Source organism: Leuciscus leuciscus (genome assembly GCF_965113295.1).
Source record: "Leuciscus leuciscus genome assembly, chromosome: 14".
In the NCBI taxonomy this organism is placed as follows: Eukaryota; Metazoa; Chordata; class Actinopteri; order Cypriniformes; family Leuciscidae; genus Leuciscus; species Leuciscus leuciscus.
This window is the reverse complement of record NC_138738.1, coordinates 13,072,592-13,090,279: the sequence shown is the minus strand read 5'-3', so window position 1 is coordinate 13,090,279 and position 17,688 is coordinate 13,072,592. Positions and strand designations below refer to the sequence as shown.

Sequence of the window (17,688 nt, the reverse complement as noted above, 5' to 3'; positions counted from 1 at the left end):
TTAACTATTCAACAAAGCATAAACACTTAAATTTCTTCTCAGTTTATGTATAATTTATTAAAATTCAGGAAGTTGAAATAACCGCGCATTTGAAAAAAGAAAGAAAGAAAGAATGAGTTTATTTTATACCTCATCTATCCTATCGGTGGCGCAGTTGAACAAACACCGGTGTTTAAACACAAGAGAGGAAGACGTACCAAAACATGCGTGGTGAAACCATAGACAGTAAAGGGTGAACCTGATAAATGCAGAGTTAGTTGTACAGTAAAATAAATGGCTCACTTGCTGATTTCGCTCTAGATCGCTTGCATATTTTGGACGTTGATTATATTGTAACTTGAACCTGAGCAGATGAATCTTAACAAGATCAGTATCCTGACCAAACATGTGTTTCTATGCAAACATGTCTTGGGTAGGTGGTACATGAACTTTGCTAAAAGTAAACCAGTCATATTTTTTCAATGTTCTTCAAAATTAGTTGCTTCTATCTTACCACGCACAAGACAAAGTTTAAAGACTGGGGTTGCACTTCCAGTTCTGCCAGCAAGGACTTTGTCATTGACAGCTTGCATGTTCAAGAGCAAAAATCACAGCACAGAAAACAATCCAGAGGAAGAGGAAGATGAAATTGATGAAGCTGAAATAGAGGAGCTGTTCCAGCAGCAGATCCCCACTGGTATTGGTAAAGAAGACCACAGGATCTTCATTGTTCATCCTGATGTGAAATGGGGCAGCAGAAAGCAGTATCTGACCACAGGTTAAAAAAAATACTATTTGAACTGATTTCAGTTAGTGTATAAATGTGACATATTGCAGAATACAGAGTTGTTCCCTTTAACAGCGGCACTTCAGATGGAAGAGGCTGTTGGGCTGGTGAACACTTTACACAAGTGGAGCGTTGTTGACAAGATCATCCTTTCCACCAAGACACCAGAAAATAAAAGAATTTTCGGCAAGGGAAACTTCCAGACTCTTACAGGTATATAGCTTACTGGTTTTGAATAAATAATATATTTTAGACACAAATTGACATCTTTTCTAATATGCTCTGATACATTGCTAAGATAAGATCAGAGCTACTCCTGAGGTCACAGCTGTCTTTGTGAACGTGGAGCGTCTTTTACCTTCCTCGGAAGTGAGTATTCAGAGCATGATACTGTTATTGCATACATGCTCACTTCAAAAGCTTCTTAAACTTGTGCACAAAAGAAAATGTATTTATAATTACTATAAAACAGTACTAGATTCTCTGTGGCTGTGATATTGTCATAATAAGTTCTACTTTGAATACTGTTGTAATTGAAATGTCAGTAACAATGTGTTATTGTGTTTCAGAAAGAATTACAGGAAGCCTGGGGAGTAAAAGTTCTTGATAGATACTCACTTGTTCTGCATATTTTCCGATGTAACGCTAGAACAAAAGAGGCCAAACTGCAGATCTCTTTAGCAGAGATTCCCTTGCTCAGGTATATTATGTTTGTTAGTTCACTCTTTTTCTTATCAATATTGTTTCCTGATTAAATCAAGAATCCTTTCCTAGCAAACACTTCCGTTCAAAAGTTTAAGGTTAGTACTTCTTTTTCATTTTGAATAAAGATTCTTATGCTCACAAAGGCTGCATTTATGTGCTCAAAATATCACATATTGTGTTTATTATTACAATTTACTGTTTTTTTAAATACATTTTAAAATGTAATTTATTCCTTTAATGGCAAAGCAGTATTTACAGCAGCCATTACTCCAGTCTTTTCAGATTTATAATATGCTGATTTGGTACTCGAGAAACATTTCTTAATATCAATATAAAAAACCAGGTGAGCTGCTTAATATTTTTGTGGAAACTGTTATACATTTTTTCAGAATTTTTTGATGTGTAGAAAGTTCAAAAGAACAGCATTTATTTGAAATAGAAATTTTTTGTAACATTATAAATGTCTTTACTGTCACTTTTGGTCAATTTAATGCATCCTTGCTGGAAAAAAAAGTTTTAATTTCTTACTAAACCCAAACTTTTGAACGGTAGTGTACTTTGCGACACAATGAAAGCCAATGGGTGAGTTTTATTTTGTCCAGTTTGCTGATTATTAATCTGGGGTAATAACCTTCATATTACACTAATAAGTAAAACCAAACACAGATTTAACATATTTTTTCTGTTTGAACACAATAAGATCACGCCTGAGAAATGAAATGGCAAACTTAGACCAGCAAGGTGGCGGCTCAAGGTACATTATGGGCTCAGGTAAGGAAACTGTTAAATTTAATCCAGGGGCATTTTTAATCCCAGGTTAATGTATTTAACTGGAACTAAAATGTTGTCTGCAGGTGAAACCTTGTATGAAATGCAACAGCGATTGTTGAAGGAGCGAGAGCTGAAGATCCGATCGGCCCTGGAGCGACTTAGGAAGAAGAGGCACCTGCTGCGCTCCCAGCGCAAACACAAAGACTTTCCTACCATCTCTGTCATGGGCTACACCAACTGTGGTGAGGTTTGGATAAATATGAACTTGTTCATCTGTTATATGAGATTGAACGAAACGCATTAATAGTCTTTGTTTCTGAAGGTAAAACAACTCTGATTAAAGCACTGACTGGAGATGCTGGTCTTCAGCCTAAAGACCAGCTCTTTGCCACCCTGGATGTTACAGTACATGCCGGACAGCTGCCAAGTCACATGACTGTACTGTTTGTAGACACCATTGGCTTTTTGTCCCAGCTCCCTCACCAGCTTATTGACTCTTTCTCTGCCACACTGGAGGATGTGATACATTCTGTATGTACCCAAAACACAACACAAAAAAGCTTTTATATTTTTAGCGATGTCATAGAAAATGTTGTAATACTTTACTTAAAGGCTTGATGTATAATGCATTTTAAAGGTATTCATAATGTGTGTTATAATGCATTCACTAATCTAGATAAATTTATATAGATCAGTGAATGCATTATACTTTTTCATAAATAATTGTAACCAAAGTTAAAATGCATCATTATACTATGTGCACATTACTTGTTACATCTGAAATTGGTTGTTTGTCATGTGTTTTAATACATTATAGAACACAAAGGTGTGTTCAATGAATAGATTATTATAACTGTGGTTACAAATATTCATGAGACCATACAATGCATTACAAGACATAATTGATGCATTAAAAATACTTCTATAACACATGATACTGTCTATAAAGGCTATAGTAAAGTGTTACCGAAGTTTTAACACCCTCTCCTTTTGCAGGACCTCATAATTCATGTGAGAGACATCAGTCATCCAGAAACTGTGAATCAAAAGGTCAATGTACTGAATGTCCTAAAGAATCTTCAGATTCCAGAAAGACTACTCAACTCCATAATAGAGGTGCACAATAAGATCGACCTCATTGAAGGGTGAGAGACAAAGCCAGTCATTTAGTAAGGAATAGTCAAATAATTAATTTGGTTACACTTTATTTTAAGGTGACGTAGTTACATTGTACTAACTCAAATAAGTACTAAGTAATATTAATTAACTACATGTACTTACTATAGAGTTAGGGTTTGGTTTAGGGTTAGTTATGTGTAATTATGCATAACTTACTGTTAATATAGTAAGTACATATAGTAACGTGTAACTATGTCACCATAAAATAAAGTGTTACCATTAATTTTATTATTAGTGGAGCTTGCTAAAACAATCAATATTGCTGATACTATTTTCAAACCCTAAGTATTAAACTTCCAAACATAACTCACCTTGAATTTTACGCTACAGTTGTAAATGATGCCTTATATAATGTGACCTGAAGATTTCAATTTTTCTTTTTTTAAAAACCACTTACACTTTAGTAACCACAAAGCAACTCCCAGGCAATGACATTTTGCATGAGCGAGATATTTTATTATTATTATTTAATAAATATGTTTTATATACATTTTACAGATACGAGGCCAGTGATCCTGAGGTTACCCCCATATCAGCTCTTAAACAGCATGGACTGGAGGTCTTAAAAGAAAAGATTGAAGAAGCTGTTGTTAAGTATACCGGAAAACAAACAATGACCCTCAAGGTGCAGCTCAACACACCTCAATTAGCGTGAGTTAAGTAAAAAATGAATAATGGATTAAATTATTTTATCCACAGACTTGCTAATGTGTTGCCCTTTGCCCTTTACAGTTGGCTGTATAAGGAGGCGACGGTTCAGGCGGTAGATGATGTTGGAGATGACTGCACCGCCAATGTCAAAGTCATCATTAGCCAAGCTGCATATGGCCGATACAGGAAGAGGTTTCAGGTCACCTAGTAACAGCTGGCCCCTGTTTCACAGCCAGAACGACATCGTCCAAAATAATTCACACAATAATGATGTGTAAATATTTATTTGCTTGTATATTTAAAATGGCTCAAAACCTATATTTTACTACAATAAAATCTGACATTAGGAAGCAAAGTTGCTTTGTGTTAATATAAACAATATTGTTATAAAATTCATGTATTTTGTCTATCAAATTCTTTTTTTATTAAGCAGCATGATACAGTAAAAGGCATATGTAAACACATTGAGGATTAAATATTGCACAAACATTTAGGCATTAACCTGCATACTTAGCCAGGTTCACACTGTACGATTTTGGCCACGATCTGGCCATCTGAGACTAATTTTGTGAATCCTAAAAGATTCCTCGGATCCTAGGCCAAAATCTGAAGTCTTTATTCGCTAGTTTGACATGTTTACCGACAGCCAATTAATGACCACTGCGATCAAATTTGACCTCAGACGAAACTCTGGCAGTGTCTTCTCCTACGACAACCGTCAAATCAGAAACCAATAGGAGCGCCGAACCTGATGACGCAATTAATGAGAGACAACAGACCACCACTTGCTCCACACATCGTCTTCCTTTTCTTCCAGTTTTCTTTTCAAGAGGTGCCATGATTAAAATTAACGCTTGAGAGTGTTTTTGTTTGCTAGCCACCATTTCAATCCTGCATGAAATGCAGATCACAGTCACCGCCCTGCTGAAAATACTAGCTAAAAAAGTAGCCAAAACCCCTCTAAAACCAGCCTGGGATACCAGCTAAAACCAGCTGACTCTGGATGAGCCTGCTTGCGTGCCTCTGGACTGCTGTAAATTCTGACGTTAATCACAACTGAGATCCTACAATGTGACATGGCTTACAGCGAGGATCATGGTTGGACTGACAAGCAACAGTCGTTAAGGACTACTATAAATCGTACAGTGTGTACCCGCCTTTTGGTTGTAAAACCTGGGTTTGTGAAGAACGCCTAAAAGACCTTGCATCTAAACACATTGTGCTTCAACAGCTCCTTGATTACAGCAGTTTGTTGTTGAGTGCAATAACAAGAGAGCAAAATGGGACGGGTCCAATGAAGTCGCCCGCTATTATGTTTAGACTTGAGTGTTCATCTCCTGGTTTCTGATCTTCTAGCCATTTCCTCACACAGTTCCAGTTCTTCAGGGTCAGAGTTTGGAGAGATGTCCGAGGGTGCGAGGCGATGAAGCATCGACCTGCCGTCAAATTAAGGCCTGCTACGAAAAACCCCCCTGCGCAATAGAAATATTTTGATCAGAGACCAGAGATTTAAGACCAGAAGTACGTGGAACCATCTTTTTTATTTTTAAAAAGCTTTTCTCACCAGGTCGACCATCCTGTTTACGCAATTCAAGATACTGGATCAGCTCTTCTGCATCAGGCTTATTGGCCCAAAGGTACGGGATAGATTTCCACAACTCCACATGGCGTTCTACTGACTGGCGGTCCTCATATGATAGAACCACTTGATAGCCTGATGTCCACAGGCTCCGCAAGGTCAGTGGGAGCTCCTTTAAAAATATGAAAGTGACAGTGACGTTTGAAGGCAAAGTTAGGTAACCCATACTCGGAATTTGTCCTCTGCATTTAACCAATCCAAGTTAGCACACACGTATTAGGAGTAGTGAGTAGTGAACACACACACGCTGCAAACCGTGGACCCACATACACACGGAGCTGTGGGAAGACATTTGCTGCAGTGCCCGGGGAGTGATTGGGGGTTTGGTGCCTTGCTCAAGGACACCTCAGTAATTTCCTGCTGGTATTGAGAGTCGAACCCGCAAACTGGGTTACCAGTCTGACTCTCTAACCATTTTTATCCCAGGTTAATGTATTTAACTGAAAAGTTTGGAATAATTGTTTTTTTAAAGATTTATTTTTGCGTTTTTTGTCTTTATTATGACAGGACAGTAAGTAGACAGGAAGCAAAGTGGGACAGAGGGAGAGGGACGGGATCAGGATTTTTTTTTATGTTTTTGAAAGGTTGCTGACCAGGGCTGCATTTATTTAATCAAAAATACAGCAAAAACAGTAATGTTGACAATAATATTGAACATACAATTGTACAATAAAATATCTGGATTATTTATTTTATATAAAAAAAAAAAAAATTATTCTTGTCATGGCACAGCTGAATTTTCAGCATCATGACTCCAGTCTTCAGTGCCACGTGATCCTTCAGAAATCATTCTGATATGCTGATTTGGTGTTCATTTATTATCCGTTATTATTGGTGCTAATTAATCATCAATTATTATTGAACTATATTAATGTTGAATATAGTTTTTGTCCTTTTAAATTTTTTTGTTGAAACCATGATGCTTTTTTCCCCAGGATTATTTGATGAATAAAAAGTTGAAAAGAACAGCATTTAATTGGCACACAAATCTTGTGTAATATGATAAATATCTCCACTTTTGATCAATTGAAAGTGTCCCTGTTTACCTCAAACTCTTGAATGCTAGTGTATTATGGTTTTCACGAAAATATTAAGCAGCTCAACTGTTTACAAAATTGTTAATAATAAGAATTGTTTCTTAAACACTAAATCAGCATATTAGAATGATTTCTGAAGGATCATGTGACACTGACAACTGGAGTAATGGCTGCTGAATATTCAGCTTTGCATCACAGAATTAATTTACATTTTAAAAGAGATGAAAATAGAACACAGTTCTTTCACAGTATTACTGTTTTTTCTGCATTTTTGATGCAGCCTTGGTAAACCTACCAGACTTCTTTCAAACACATTAAAAATCGTAATTATTCTAATCTTTTGACCTGTAGTAGAGTATTAATCATCAGAATGATATTAAGGAAAAACGTTGTTGTGTTTGAAATTCCAAATGGTTTCTTACATTGCTAGGGCACAGCTTAGGGCCAAAGATTTTCTTCAGAGAATAGATGAATTCCTCATGCAGTTTATGATCCAGCCCTTCGAAATGTCTACAAGCCAGAATGACGATTTCTTTGGGATGAGATTCAAGCCATGAAGCAACTGTCTGTAGAGTTTTCTATAAAACAAAACATGTTTATAAAGCAGCAAAAAAAAAAAAATTAAAAAAAGAAAGAAAGAAAGAATAAAATGGCAGACTTAAATCGCTAATTCATCTCAACATGTGCATATACTTACAATGACTGTTGCATGTGTGTAAATGACATGAGTGAAGTAAAGCTCTTTGGAAGAATCATTCTGTTTATTGGCAATTCGAAGATCAAAGTATCGAATGCCTGCTGTAAGTTGCTCCACAATGTCTTGCACCTGCTTGCAATACAATAAGGGGCTTTGATACGATGTTACAAATACATTTCTCATGTAAAAATGCTTTAATTTTTACAACAAATATTGACACAGAGCGCAATGGGAAAAACACTTGTTGTATCTCTACTATGAAATATTAGGCATTTTAAGAAGTCAAAATAATACAATATTTGAGGTATATGCCTGCCTGAGTAGTGGCCCATCTGTAAATAGCTGGTCGGGTGAAGCGGCAGAAAACTCCATCCAGCAACCGGAAGGTGTCTGACTCAGACCGGAGCAGAGGAGAAGTGATATCCAAACAGTAGCTCATTGCATCATGACTACCTGAAAACAAATGTTTTGGAAAGAATTAAACTCAACATTTCAAATCCCTGTGAATTTTATGGACAGCAAAAAGAGACTAGTTTCTGTTTTATTACTGTATCTAGTAGAGATTATTTAGAAAAGATAAAGAAATGTAATAGAAAGCTGTATTTGATGTGTGTTTTTTATTTTCAGAATGATAATTTGGAAAGTAAAGAACAATACATTATGCAGTAATTTATATAATAATGGTAGGACAAATAAAATGTAGGATGGGACTTGATTTTGTCCATCTCATTTGCTATTGCTTTGATCCCAAGTGATTGACAGGTGGTCCCGCCCTCATGCCACTAATCACGTCATCAGAGAAGAGCCGTGTAAGCAAGAGGTGGGGGAAGTTATTTTGGTTAAAGATTATGAGGGCAGATTAATTTAAATTATGATGTTCATGGATAAATCATTTAGCCTATAATAAATCCGGTAGGCTAGTATTTGTGAATAGTAAAGTATCCGACAATTCTATCCCATAAAAATAATTGTGGATTTTGATTTCATGGTGACTTTAAAGAAATGTTAAAATATTAAAAATGGCATAATATGTTTAAATAATAACATTTATAATAATAACATAATTAACATAATAACATCCGGTTTTACATCTAGTTAAAAAAATGTTTAACTTTCCTTGTCGTTCCACAGGGGCTCACTCACCTGGTATTGAGAGTTTCGTTAAAGGGACATCCCACAGTTTCTCTGGCAAACATGACATCCATTCCTCGTATTTCATTTCAGCCTCTTTAATGTGATCCGTTTGCCGGAGTGTATTCCAGTAGCTCTTCACAAATGCCTCTGGCTGCGTTATAAAACAAAATGAGTTGATCAGCTGAAACCGTCCGTGTTTGAGCGAAACAACAGATAACACACCATCGATAAGGAGGCTCAAAGCCCAACTCTTTTTAAATGTAGAGCCTAACTACATCTGTTAGTGAACTCCTTTTTCTACCAAAATAAAAGTGTTTTTGACGTGTTATGATTGACATGAGAGACTCTTGACGTGCTAGCTCTGTGGGCTATTTCCTTGTTCCCTGCTGCTTTAGTCTCTCGCGCTTTACAGCTCATTGCAGAACGGCTTTTTCGTTCATGAGTTGTTAAAACCGCCCCAAAACACATTTTCCTTTACTTGATAGAATTCTTGGTCATTCCTGTTCTGCAGTGCATTTTCATTTCCCCGTCATATAGCCTGACTAAGTCTAGATATTTTGGATAAAATATTACAGTCACAAAAGATAAAAAATTAGATTTTTCTTTTCTCACATTAAGAGCCACGTTACTGGATACTTTACTAATTTCTGAGATAAAAATAAATCAATAAAAAACTGACAATTTATTAAGCATATTGATGGTGTTTTATCCTTTTTTCTAATCAAAATTAGCCTACAGCTATCGTAAAAAAAAAAAGAAAAAAAAAGAAAAAAGAAAAGAAAAAACCTTTTTTTAAAGTAGACGTTCTCAAAGCTGTCAATCCCCCATGATAATTGTCTACGCTCCTTTTTCCATCCTGTTGTTTAATTTATTTATTTTTTACCAAATCAAGTTTTACCAGAACATTAATACCAGACATACTGTGACAACACAATATTCATTTAGTTTCGTTTTCTTTTTCTCTCTCTCTCTAATTTTTCAACATGTTATTCCATACTGAGGTTTGGAAATCTGGTGACCTTTCATCATTTTATCATCTTTGAGCTGGAAAGAGACACAAAACCCCCATTATCAAAGGTTAACTTTGACTAAAGGCTTTCAGCAGAGTCCATAATCAATAGAACAAAGCATAGTTAAACACCGCTTTCTATGTCAGCTAATTCTTGCTCTCTCTTGAGTGCTTTTTCTATTTGGGTGCTGATAGAATCAGAGAATCCTTCAGTATTAATAACTCACCTGTTGTTATTATTTTTACACTGAAACTCAAACACGTCATAAATATTACTATAAATAATATTAGGTATTTAATTGCATTAGGTATTTATTCTTTGAATAAATTAGGGCTAGTCTCAAAACTAAAATAACTTTTCCAAAACCAGAAAGACAGATTCAAACCATCAACAACGAACATTAAACCAGAACAACCTGAAGGGCTTTGCCAAATTTGGTGGATATTGAAATCTTTTCAAGGAATTAGACAACAACAACAATTTTTTTTAATGGAAATATGTGTGAAAACAGTAAAAAAAATAAAATAAAAAAAAATACAAACAATTGAATGAATATAGTTAGATATGTTTTATTTATTGAAAATCTTCAAATATTAAATGTGAATATTTTATATCCCATTCAACTGCTGATATTGTTTAGTATAAGCATATTTGTTTGTAAAGCAAACTGATATATTGATTAAACTGGTTTAAATTGCATGCTACTATGGCAGAGAACATACAGTATGTGCAACCACAGAAATAGTCCAGTGTCTCTTCATGCATTTGATTGTGTGCACCATGCAGACATTTACTTATTTGAATCATATTTCCATTGCCATCACACAGTAGAAAGTTGAAAAGAGTATAGATCATAAAGAATGAACAATCCTGAGTGTTTTATAATCCTATTTGTGCAGGCTTGCAGTGAGTAGTCTTCAGCAATTCTCATGCAAACTTCAAACTGTGAAACTCCGATGCTCCCAGGGAACTTATTGTGTCCTGTAATGTGCTTGTGTCTGGTGCTGTACTGTACATAAAGTTGTGGTAAGGTAACCGGGACCTTGATCGTGACATGTTGGAACCTTAAAAATGATCAACATTTTTGCAAAATCAGAGGTATATATTGGAGACTGCATAAATAAGCTTAAGACAGTAAATTCAAGTCATAAAAGTCAGTGCATTACATTATTCTACCCATAACTCAAAATGATCTATCACCCTCAGGGTGCTTACACACTAGATACAGCTCTATGATGGAGCGTTTGATGGACAGCATCCATTTTGAGGGTAAGGAAAGTCCTTAAAATGCACCATAACTATTAAAATTAATGGAGCTGACGCAGCATAAACTCTATAGTGTAAGCATCCTTATAAAAAAAGAGCAAAGTTGACTAGTATAAAAACATCACAAGAACGAGAAGCACTTCTTTCTTCAAATGTTAAATATATTGTGCAGGCTTAAAGGGGGTCAAGGCTCTGGTATTATGGTCCTGTTGAGCAGATTTTCATTCAGTGCAATAACGGTTGGTATGAATTGGCTCTCTGTCACAAAGTCCCCAGCTATGATGTTGAGAGAGTCGGTGTTAGAGCCAGGCTTCTGTTGCTTGACCCAGCTAAGTAACATGGGATTTGTAGACATCACCACATCCTTCAGTGATTCTGTGGGATGGGAGCATATGTACTTCAGATCTTCAGTAAGATTGATGCCAGTCACAAAAAAGCCGCCTGTAAAAAAAAATAGTGTGCATGGAAACTGATGTTTAATTTCACTTTTACAAGAATGATCATTTTGTCAAGAAAATGAAACAAAAGTTTATAGTTAAAGGTCCTATGACATGCTGCTTTTTGGATGCTTTTATATAGGCCTTAGTGGTCCCCTAATACTGTATCTGAAGTCTCTTTCCCGAAATTCAGCCTTGGTGCAGAATTACAGCCACTACGAGCCAGTCCCACAATGAGCTTTCCTTAGGACGTGCCATTTCTGTGTCTGTAGCTTTAAATGCTAATGAGGAGGAGAGAGGCGAGGCAAGGTGGAGGGTGGGGGTGTGGCCTTGACCAGCTTGTGGCCACGGTACCATGCGCTAACGTTTACAGTGGATGTACTGCAATGGCTCATAGACACGCAGTCGTTCAAGCTTTCCAGTTTGACCCAGAATCTGATCCGGATTGAGAAACACCTGAAGAAGTTGCAACTCAACGGCTACAGCAGGACGTCTCCGAATGGTTAAAATATTGTGTCTGGATATGGTACTTTAGTTGGTTTGTTTATGTTTGCTGTTACAGTTATTATCATGTAGCTAACGCTAGCCTACGTTGTTGGCTTTTCATGTTGCTCTGATTTGCTATATTTCTCAAGCTGTATTAGCATCTATATCAGTAATCTTTGTAGTTTAGAGAAGACTGTACTCTGGCTCATTTTTTAATGACAAATTTCTCCATGTCCACATACATTGAAGAAAATTAAATTAACCCACTGGTTCTTCAGAGGCTCCGATGAAGGAACTAAAAAAATACTTTTGTGTTAATTTGTACATCCAAACTCTGAGCAACTGCCATGCTTCGCTCATTTGCAAGCCATGATGTCTCTCGAGGAAAAACCAATATCGCGCTTGCACGGTCGTAGCTCATTTTCTCATGGGCGGGCCAAATTCTCTGGGCGGGCAAAGCAGAGAAAGGGGAGGTAACCTTTCCCCGTATGACGACATATAGGGAAGATTACAGATTGGCCCATCTGAGCTTTCATTTTCTCAAAGGCGGAGAAGGATACTCAGGGCTTGGTTTACACCTATCGCCATTTCTAGCCACTGGGGGACCATAGGCAGGCTAGGGGAACTCATATTAATGTTAAAAAAACTAATAAAGTGAAATTTTCATGCCATGGGACCTTTAATGTCTAAGGAAACATTTATCTTTTCCAAGGATGATAGTTTTATCGAGAGAATAAAAATAAATAAATAAAAATAAATAAATAATAAAAACAAGTTAGTGTTTCAGAAAACATTTCACTTTTCCAAAGATTATCAAGAGAATAATTAATAAAATAATAGCTTACGAATTTTTGTTACAGGAAACATTTTCTCTTTTCTAAGGATGATCATTTTATCAATAAAATAAATAAAATAAAAGCTTATGAGTTACTGTTACAGGAATCATTTCACTTTTCCAAAGATGATTCTTTTATCAAGAGAATAATCAAATAACAGCTTATGAATTATTGTTAGAGAAAACATTTTCACTTTTCCATGGATGATTTTTTTATGAAGAGAATAAATAAACAAATTCAATAATTCATTCATGGCATATCATTAAGAATTACCTGGCCGGCCATTTTGTTTTCTACGTTCAAATTCCTCGATCAGTGCTTCAGCCTTGCACTTGTTGGCCCACCAATAAGGTATATGTAACCACAATTCTCTGTGCCAGTTGGCAATATTGTCCTCATATGAAACGATAACTTGATGTCCCTGGCTCCATAATGTCCGTAATGTCACACGATCCTGACAGAAAAATCAGAAGTATATTTTCATAACGCATTGGAAATATATTTTTACTTATATTGTATATAGTTCCCATCATCCTTTTTTTTTAATTATTATTGATACATACCATTCTCGGGCAGAGTTTGGAATCAAAAACACTCTTTATAGTTGAGACAAGCAGTGTGTGAAGCTCTTGATTGAGGTCAAGGAAGTGGCTAAATGAGAGGATGACTACCTCCTTTGGATGAACATCCAACCACTCTCTGATCTCTTTTAATACTTTCTGAAATAACACAATAAATTAGTTAGATTCAATTAAAAAGCATTTATTTCTATTCTTCAAACATCAAACTTTAACAAATTAGAACTACACTGCACATATCAAAATGCACAAATAACAGATACTGGGAAATGTTATGCTATATTGTAAATCATTAAACGCCTTGGCAGTCTTTTAAATGTACATAATTTGTTCGATCAATTGTTTTCATAGTCTTACCTCCACAGTCATAGTGGTATAAACACCATGGTAGAAGTAGAGATCATTTGAGCTGTCATTGGGCCTATGTGCTATCCTCAGGTCACAGTATCGCACTCCACAATCTAACTGCTCCCTAATGCAAGACTCCTATGGTAAATAATGTAAAGCACATTCATTAACAATGCAGGTGCAGTAAAGATGGAGACAAACAATGTGAGTGAAACCATTGAAAGTGACATGACCATCTCTGTAAATACGTAACTGTATCTATATTGATTTTTATCTATCCAATAGATTTGGGACAAAGCTCATCCATCAATGTTACTTTTGTCATAACTATTCCATCTAATTGTGCTTTCAAAGCTATCATAGTAGCAAAGCTGAGTGTTTGATTGATTTCTCCACGACAACAGACGGCAATTTATTGGCTCTCATGCTGATAGATTTCAGAGACTCGTGCTCTACAGGAATCTGCTGATGCATGCTCACATAAATTGGTCTATTACCTCGTGAGGGATACCATACCCAACATAACTGCATTTATTTCAGATGTTATGTGTTTAGACATTATGGAGTTGGTTTTTTTTTTTTTTTTTTGTGACAAAGTCAAAATTGTTGAATGTAAAGAATTTGATCATGCCTTCTCTGCTTTTAGTATTAATGATTTTTGTATTTCAACATTTGAAGAACACCAAGGCTTTCAATGAACCCAGACACTTTACTATTTTGTTCGTGTAATTGACCAATTGTAAATGGTTCCAAGTAATTTAATGGAAAATACAGAAACATATAATGGAGATTGTGAAATTATGACTAATCAAAAAAATGCAAATGCACAATCCGAAAACAGTGACAACAAACTAAGCCTGTCACGATTATGAATTTTTAATTGACAATTAATTGTCGTACAAATAATTGCAATTAACAATTTAATTAAAATATTATTACAAAGTTTAAATCACTTCACAACTACAATTAGACCTAACTTCTTTTACATTCTTTTTTCCTTTAAATACCTTTTAATCCATTAATTCCTTTAAATAAAAAGACTAATTACCACCCCCCCCCCCTTTGGACCCCACCAACGTTAGAGAAATGGTTACAGTTAAGCTTATTTTTTACTTAGAATCGGTCATAATAATAACATTTATAATAAAACAGGCGCATATGATTTACTTTAATGCTGTGAAAATTAATAATATTTATATAATTAGTTATTTATAATAGAATATTATGTAACTGCAATATAATTTCCCTTATTTGGGAGGCAAAACATGATTAAAATGTTCACTTCACACTTATTGCAGTTAACTCAAATAATTGCAATTAGATCGAATAACCACAATCAGATCATAACTACGTACCTGTGCTATTGCCCATTTGTATACAAATGGCCTTATGATGGGTTTCATGTACTTGTCCAGCTTTTGCAACATATCTGGTTGAGTGAGGTCCACTGGAGAGCGGTCGTTCTTATCCAGGCAGTAGGTTATGGCATTATGGCTCCCTACAAACCACAACAATGACATGGACAATGACACATTGACCATGAGCATTAATGGTAGGCTAATGAACTAAACTGTCTAAGCAAATAAGCAGACCGTAAAATTCGCGGTCACTCTCATCAAGTACAATGGCACCCTCCAAAAATAACAATATCCACACTTTCAAAATATAGCTGTGGATTTATATTCAATTTAAACCATACAAATTCTATCATTGTGGCAAGATATGATAGAAAGTCAAATCCTCACAAAAATATTTTTCAGTACTCAGAGGTGCATATTAAGAAAAAGATTTTGCATGCGGTTAGTGAACATATAAATGAAAAAGTGAGGTTAAATACCTGGAATAGCCATGTAACAGAGAGGGGTATCCCACAGTGCACTGGGCAGATTGGCCATCCAGTTATCCATGGGCAGCTCACTCAATGACACTTGGCTGATCGCCGATGTCATCTTGGATATCTGTCAAAATGTAAAAGTTGAGAGAATGTGTACTGTATTTCATTCAACTTCAATCTTAAACTTTGATAAATATCCCAAATAAACACAAAGTGACCACCCTGTTAAAAAAAGACTCCAGCATAGTTAAAGGAATAGGCTTAAAAATAAAAATTCTGTCATCATTTACTCACCCTCAAATTGTTTCAAACCTGTATGAATTTCTTTCTTCTGCTGAACACAAAAGATATTTTGAAGAATGTCAGTAACCATTCAAACCAAAGTATTTTTTTTTTCTCCTACTAAGGAAGTCAATGGGGTCCATCAACTGTCTGGTTACCAACATTCTTTAAAATATCTTATTTTGTGCGCGGCAGAAGAAAGAAATTCATACAGGTTTGAAACAACAAGAGGGTGAGTAAATGATGACAGCATTTACATTTTTAAGTAAACTATTCCTATTAACCAGGAAGTCCCCCTAGCCTAGGTCAAGCAGCTTCATGTTGCTGGTCCGCCATCTAGAGTAGACCAACGCCAAACCAGCAATGGAAATTCATTGTGGTTTGTTTAGCAGGGAAAAGACCAGTGGCTATGCAAATACAGGATTTCATTCAAATGATATTATATGAAATGTGCACTGTAATGAGAAATAAAATATCAGGATTTACCAGGCTTTAAATGTTGTTTCTTAGTCCAGGAAAAATATTTCAGCAATGATCTTTAAAGTTCATTCGGTAGACTTGGCACGTGAATACAGGACAGTATACCGGCTTCAACAGATTCCGATGCTGAAGGACTCGGATGCTGCGAGGAAATGATATATATATTCGTCCACTTCATTGATTCCCATAGCACCATAGTGGTCGTGTAAAAGTGAGGTCGATGTTAATCGGCGCTAAACTTGTCATTGGCGGCACAAGGTTGAACAGGGCAGGGTATCCACAACAAAATCCCGCGTTGATAACCAATATAGTCCGGAAGAAACTCTCTTCTTCGTGTAATGATCAAATTAAACTTGTTTCAGAGTTTTCCTTTCATTTCAATCATCAAACGAATATACGTACAACTGGACGTTTTCATCATTTGTCCACTGAAGAGGTATTAGAGAAAATAAATGATGATAAAAACGGCGTACTTGACCACTGCATTCTCCTCCCGGTCAGGCTGACACTTTCAGAAACATACTACGGTGAAGGCTTGTGTCATGAATATTTATTACGTGACGAGACGCTTCGGCTAGTAGCACGAAATGATTTGCTGAACTTGACTTATGAATATCAATGACGTAACGAGACGTAGAGCAAAATGATTTGCTAAAAGGCAGACGTTGGAGAGACAGCTTACAATTTACAAATGAAAAACTTCGCTCATGAATATTAATTAAAGTATTTGGCTGGACGCATGGTAGCGTCGTCGCCCTTGCGTCATTAATATTCATAAACCTTACCCATAGTAGGATTCGTATTTTGTCATGAGAGCGGGCGAAGGAGTGGTTTCATTTCTACTTTATAATGAGACAATGGTTCAAGCGAGAAATGAGTGTGTCAGCAACACAGCCATTCTTTAATACAGAATACAACTGGTTGGACAAGTTTAATTACCTGTTTTCTCTAGATGGGACTGATGATGCAGTCACCACACAGCTCTGCTGCTGTGAGGGAGACAGAATGAGAATGCTAAACTGCTGACCTCAGTGTTGTAAGAGAAATAGTGTTTCGCGATGACACAGGACTTTTCTCTAATACCTCATAGTATGACTACAGAAGAGACATTTCTATAGCACATTATTCAGATTAATTTTTTCAGTTACATTTACATTTAACATCTTCAGGAAAAGAACTCTGAAAAATAAATTAGCCCAATGGAACCTATTCATTCCAGCTGTGCAGTTTCATTGCTTTCAATTTGACAAAGCCAACTTAATCCAGTTCACTATCACACAGTGACTCCAGTTAACCTTCCTTTAACTGCACTGAAATTCCATAAGAACAGAATGGAGTGGCTCCAAGGGGTTCTTTGTCTTGTATTATGTCACAACCCCCCTTTTTAAAGACAAAGATTGGAAAACAAGACAATATAGTACTTCAGCCATAGCACAATAGGACTTTTTCACATTATGCAAATTGTCAAACAGCGATAAGAATAGTCTAATGTTCATTACATTAATACAGAACACAAGCAGATGGCATTCAGTCTTTGTGCTCCAAGCTGCAA

At 36.0% G+C, this 17,688-nt stretch overlaps 3 protein-coding genes across 4 annotated transcripts; 1 reads left to right on the top strand and 2 right to left on the bottom strand.

The window, feature by feature from the left end:
* Positions 1–170: 170 nt before the first annotated feature.
* gtpbp6 (GTP binding protein 6 (putative)) lies at positions 171–4,293 on the top strand. The gene is made up of 10 exons (XM_082137399.1): positions 171–757; positions 842–979; positions 1,065–1,135; positions 1,336–1,466; positions 2,172–2,242; positions 2,326–2,484; positions 2,565–2,773; positions 3,239–3,387; positions 3,920–4,072; positions 4,154–4,293. Exons 1-10 carry the CDS (start codon positions 352–354, stop codon positions 4,278–4,280), a joined length of 1,614 nt encoding a protein of 537 aa, XP_081993525.1. The 5' UTR covers positions 171–351; the 3' UTR covers positions 4,281–4,293.
* Positions 4,294–4,472: 179 nt separating this feature from the next.
* plcxd1.2 (phospholipase C, X domain containing 1, tandem duplicate 2) lies at positions 4,473–8,985 on the bottom strand. Its single transcript, XM_082137411.1, has 6 exons — positions 8,589–8,985; positions 7,762–7,898; positions 7,446–7,574; positions 7,171–7,326; positions 5,637–5,823; positions 4,473–5,544 (listed from the first exon to the last, which is right to left on the bottom strand). The coding sequence occupies exons 1-6, from the start codon at positions 8,662–8,664 to the stop codon at positions 5,312–5,314; spliced, it is 918 nt and encodes a 305-aa protein (XP_081993537.1). The 5' UTR covers positions 8,665–8,985; the 3' UTR covers positions 4,473–5,311.
* A 1,157-nt stretch (positions 8,986–10,142) lies between these two features.
* Positions 10,143–16,643, bottom strand: plcxd1.1 (phosphatidylinositol-specific phospholipase C, X domain containing 1, tandem duplicate 1). Of its 2 annotated transcripts, XM_082190199.1 has the most exons (7): positions 16,143–16,643; positions 15,378–15,498; positions 14,896–15,038; positions 13,550–13,678; positions 13,178–13,333; positions 12,888–13,068; positions 10,143–11,296 (listed from the first exon to the last, which is right to left on the bottom strand). In XM_082190199.1, the coding sequence occupies exons 2-7, from the start codon at positions 15,487–15,489 to the stop codon at positions 11,040–11,042; spliced, it is 978 nt and encodes a 325-aa protein (XP_082046325.1). In that variant the 5' UTR covers positions 15,490–15,498; positions 16,143–16,643; the 3' UTR covers positions 10,143–11,039. The 2 variants fall into 2 exon arrangements, with proteins under 2 accessions (XP_082046325.1, XP_082046326.1); XM_082190200.1 differs by lacking the exon at positions 13,550–13,678.
* Positions 16,644–17,688: the final 1,045 nt, after the last annotated feature.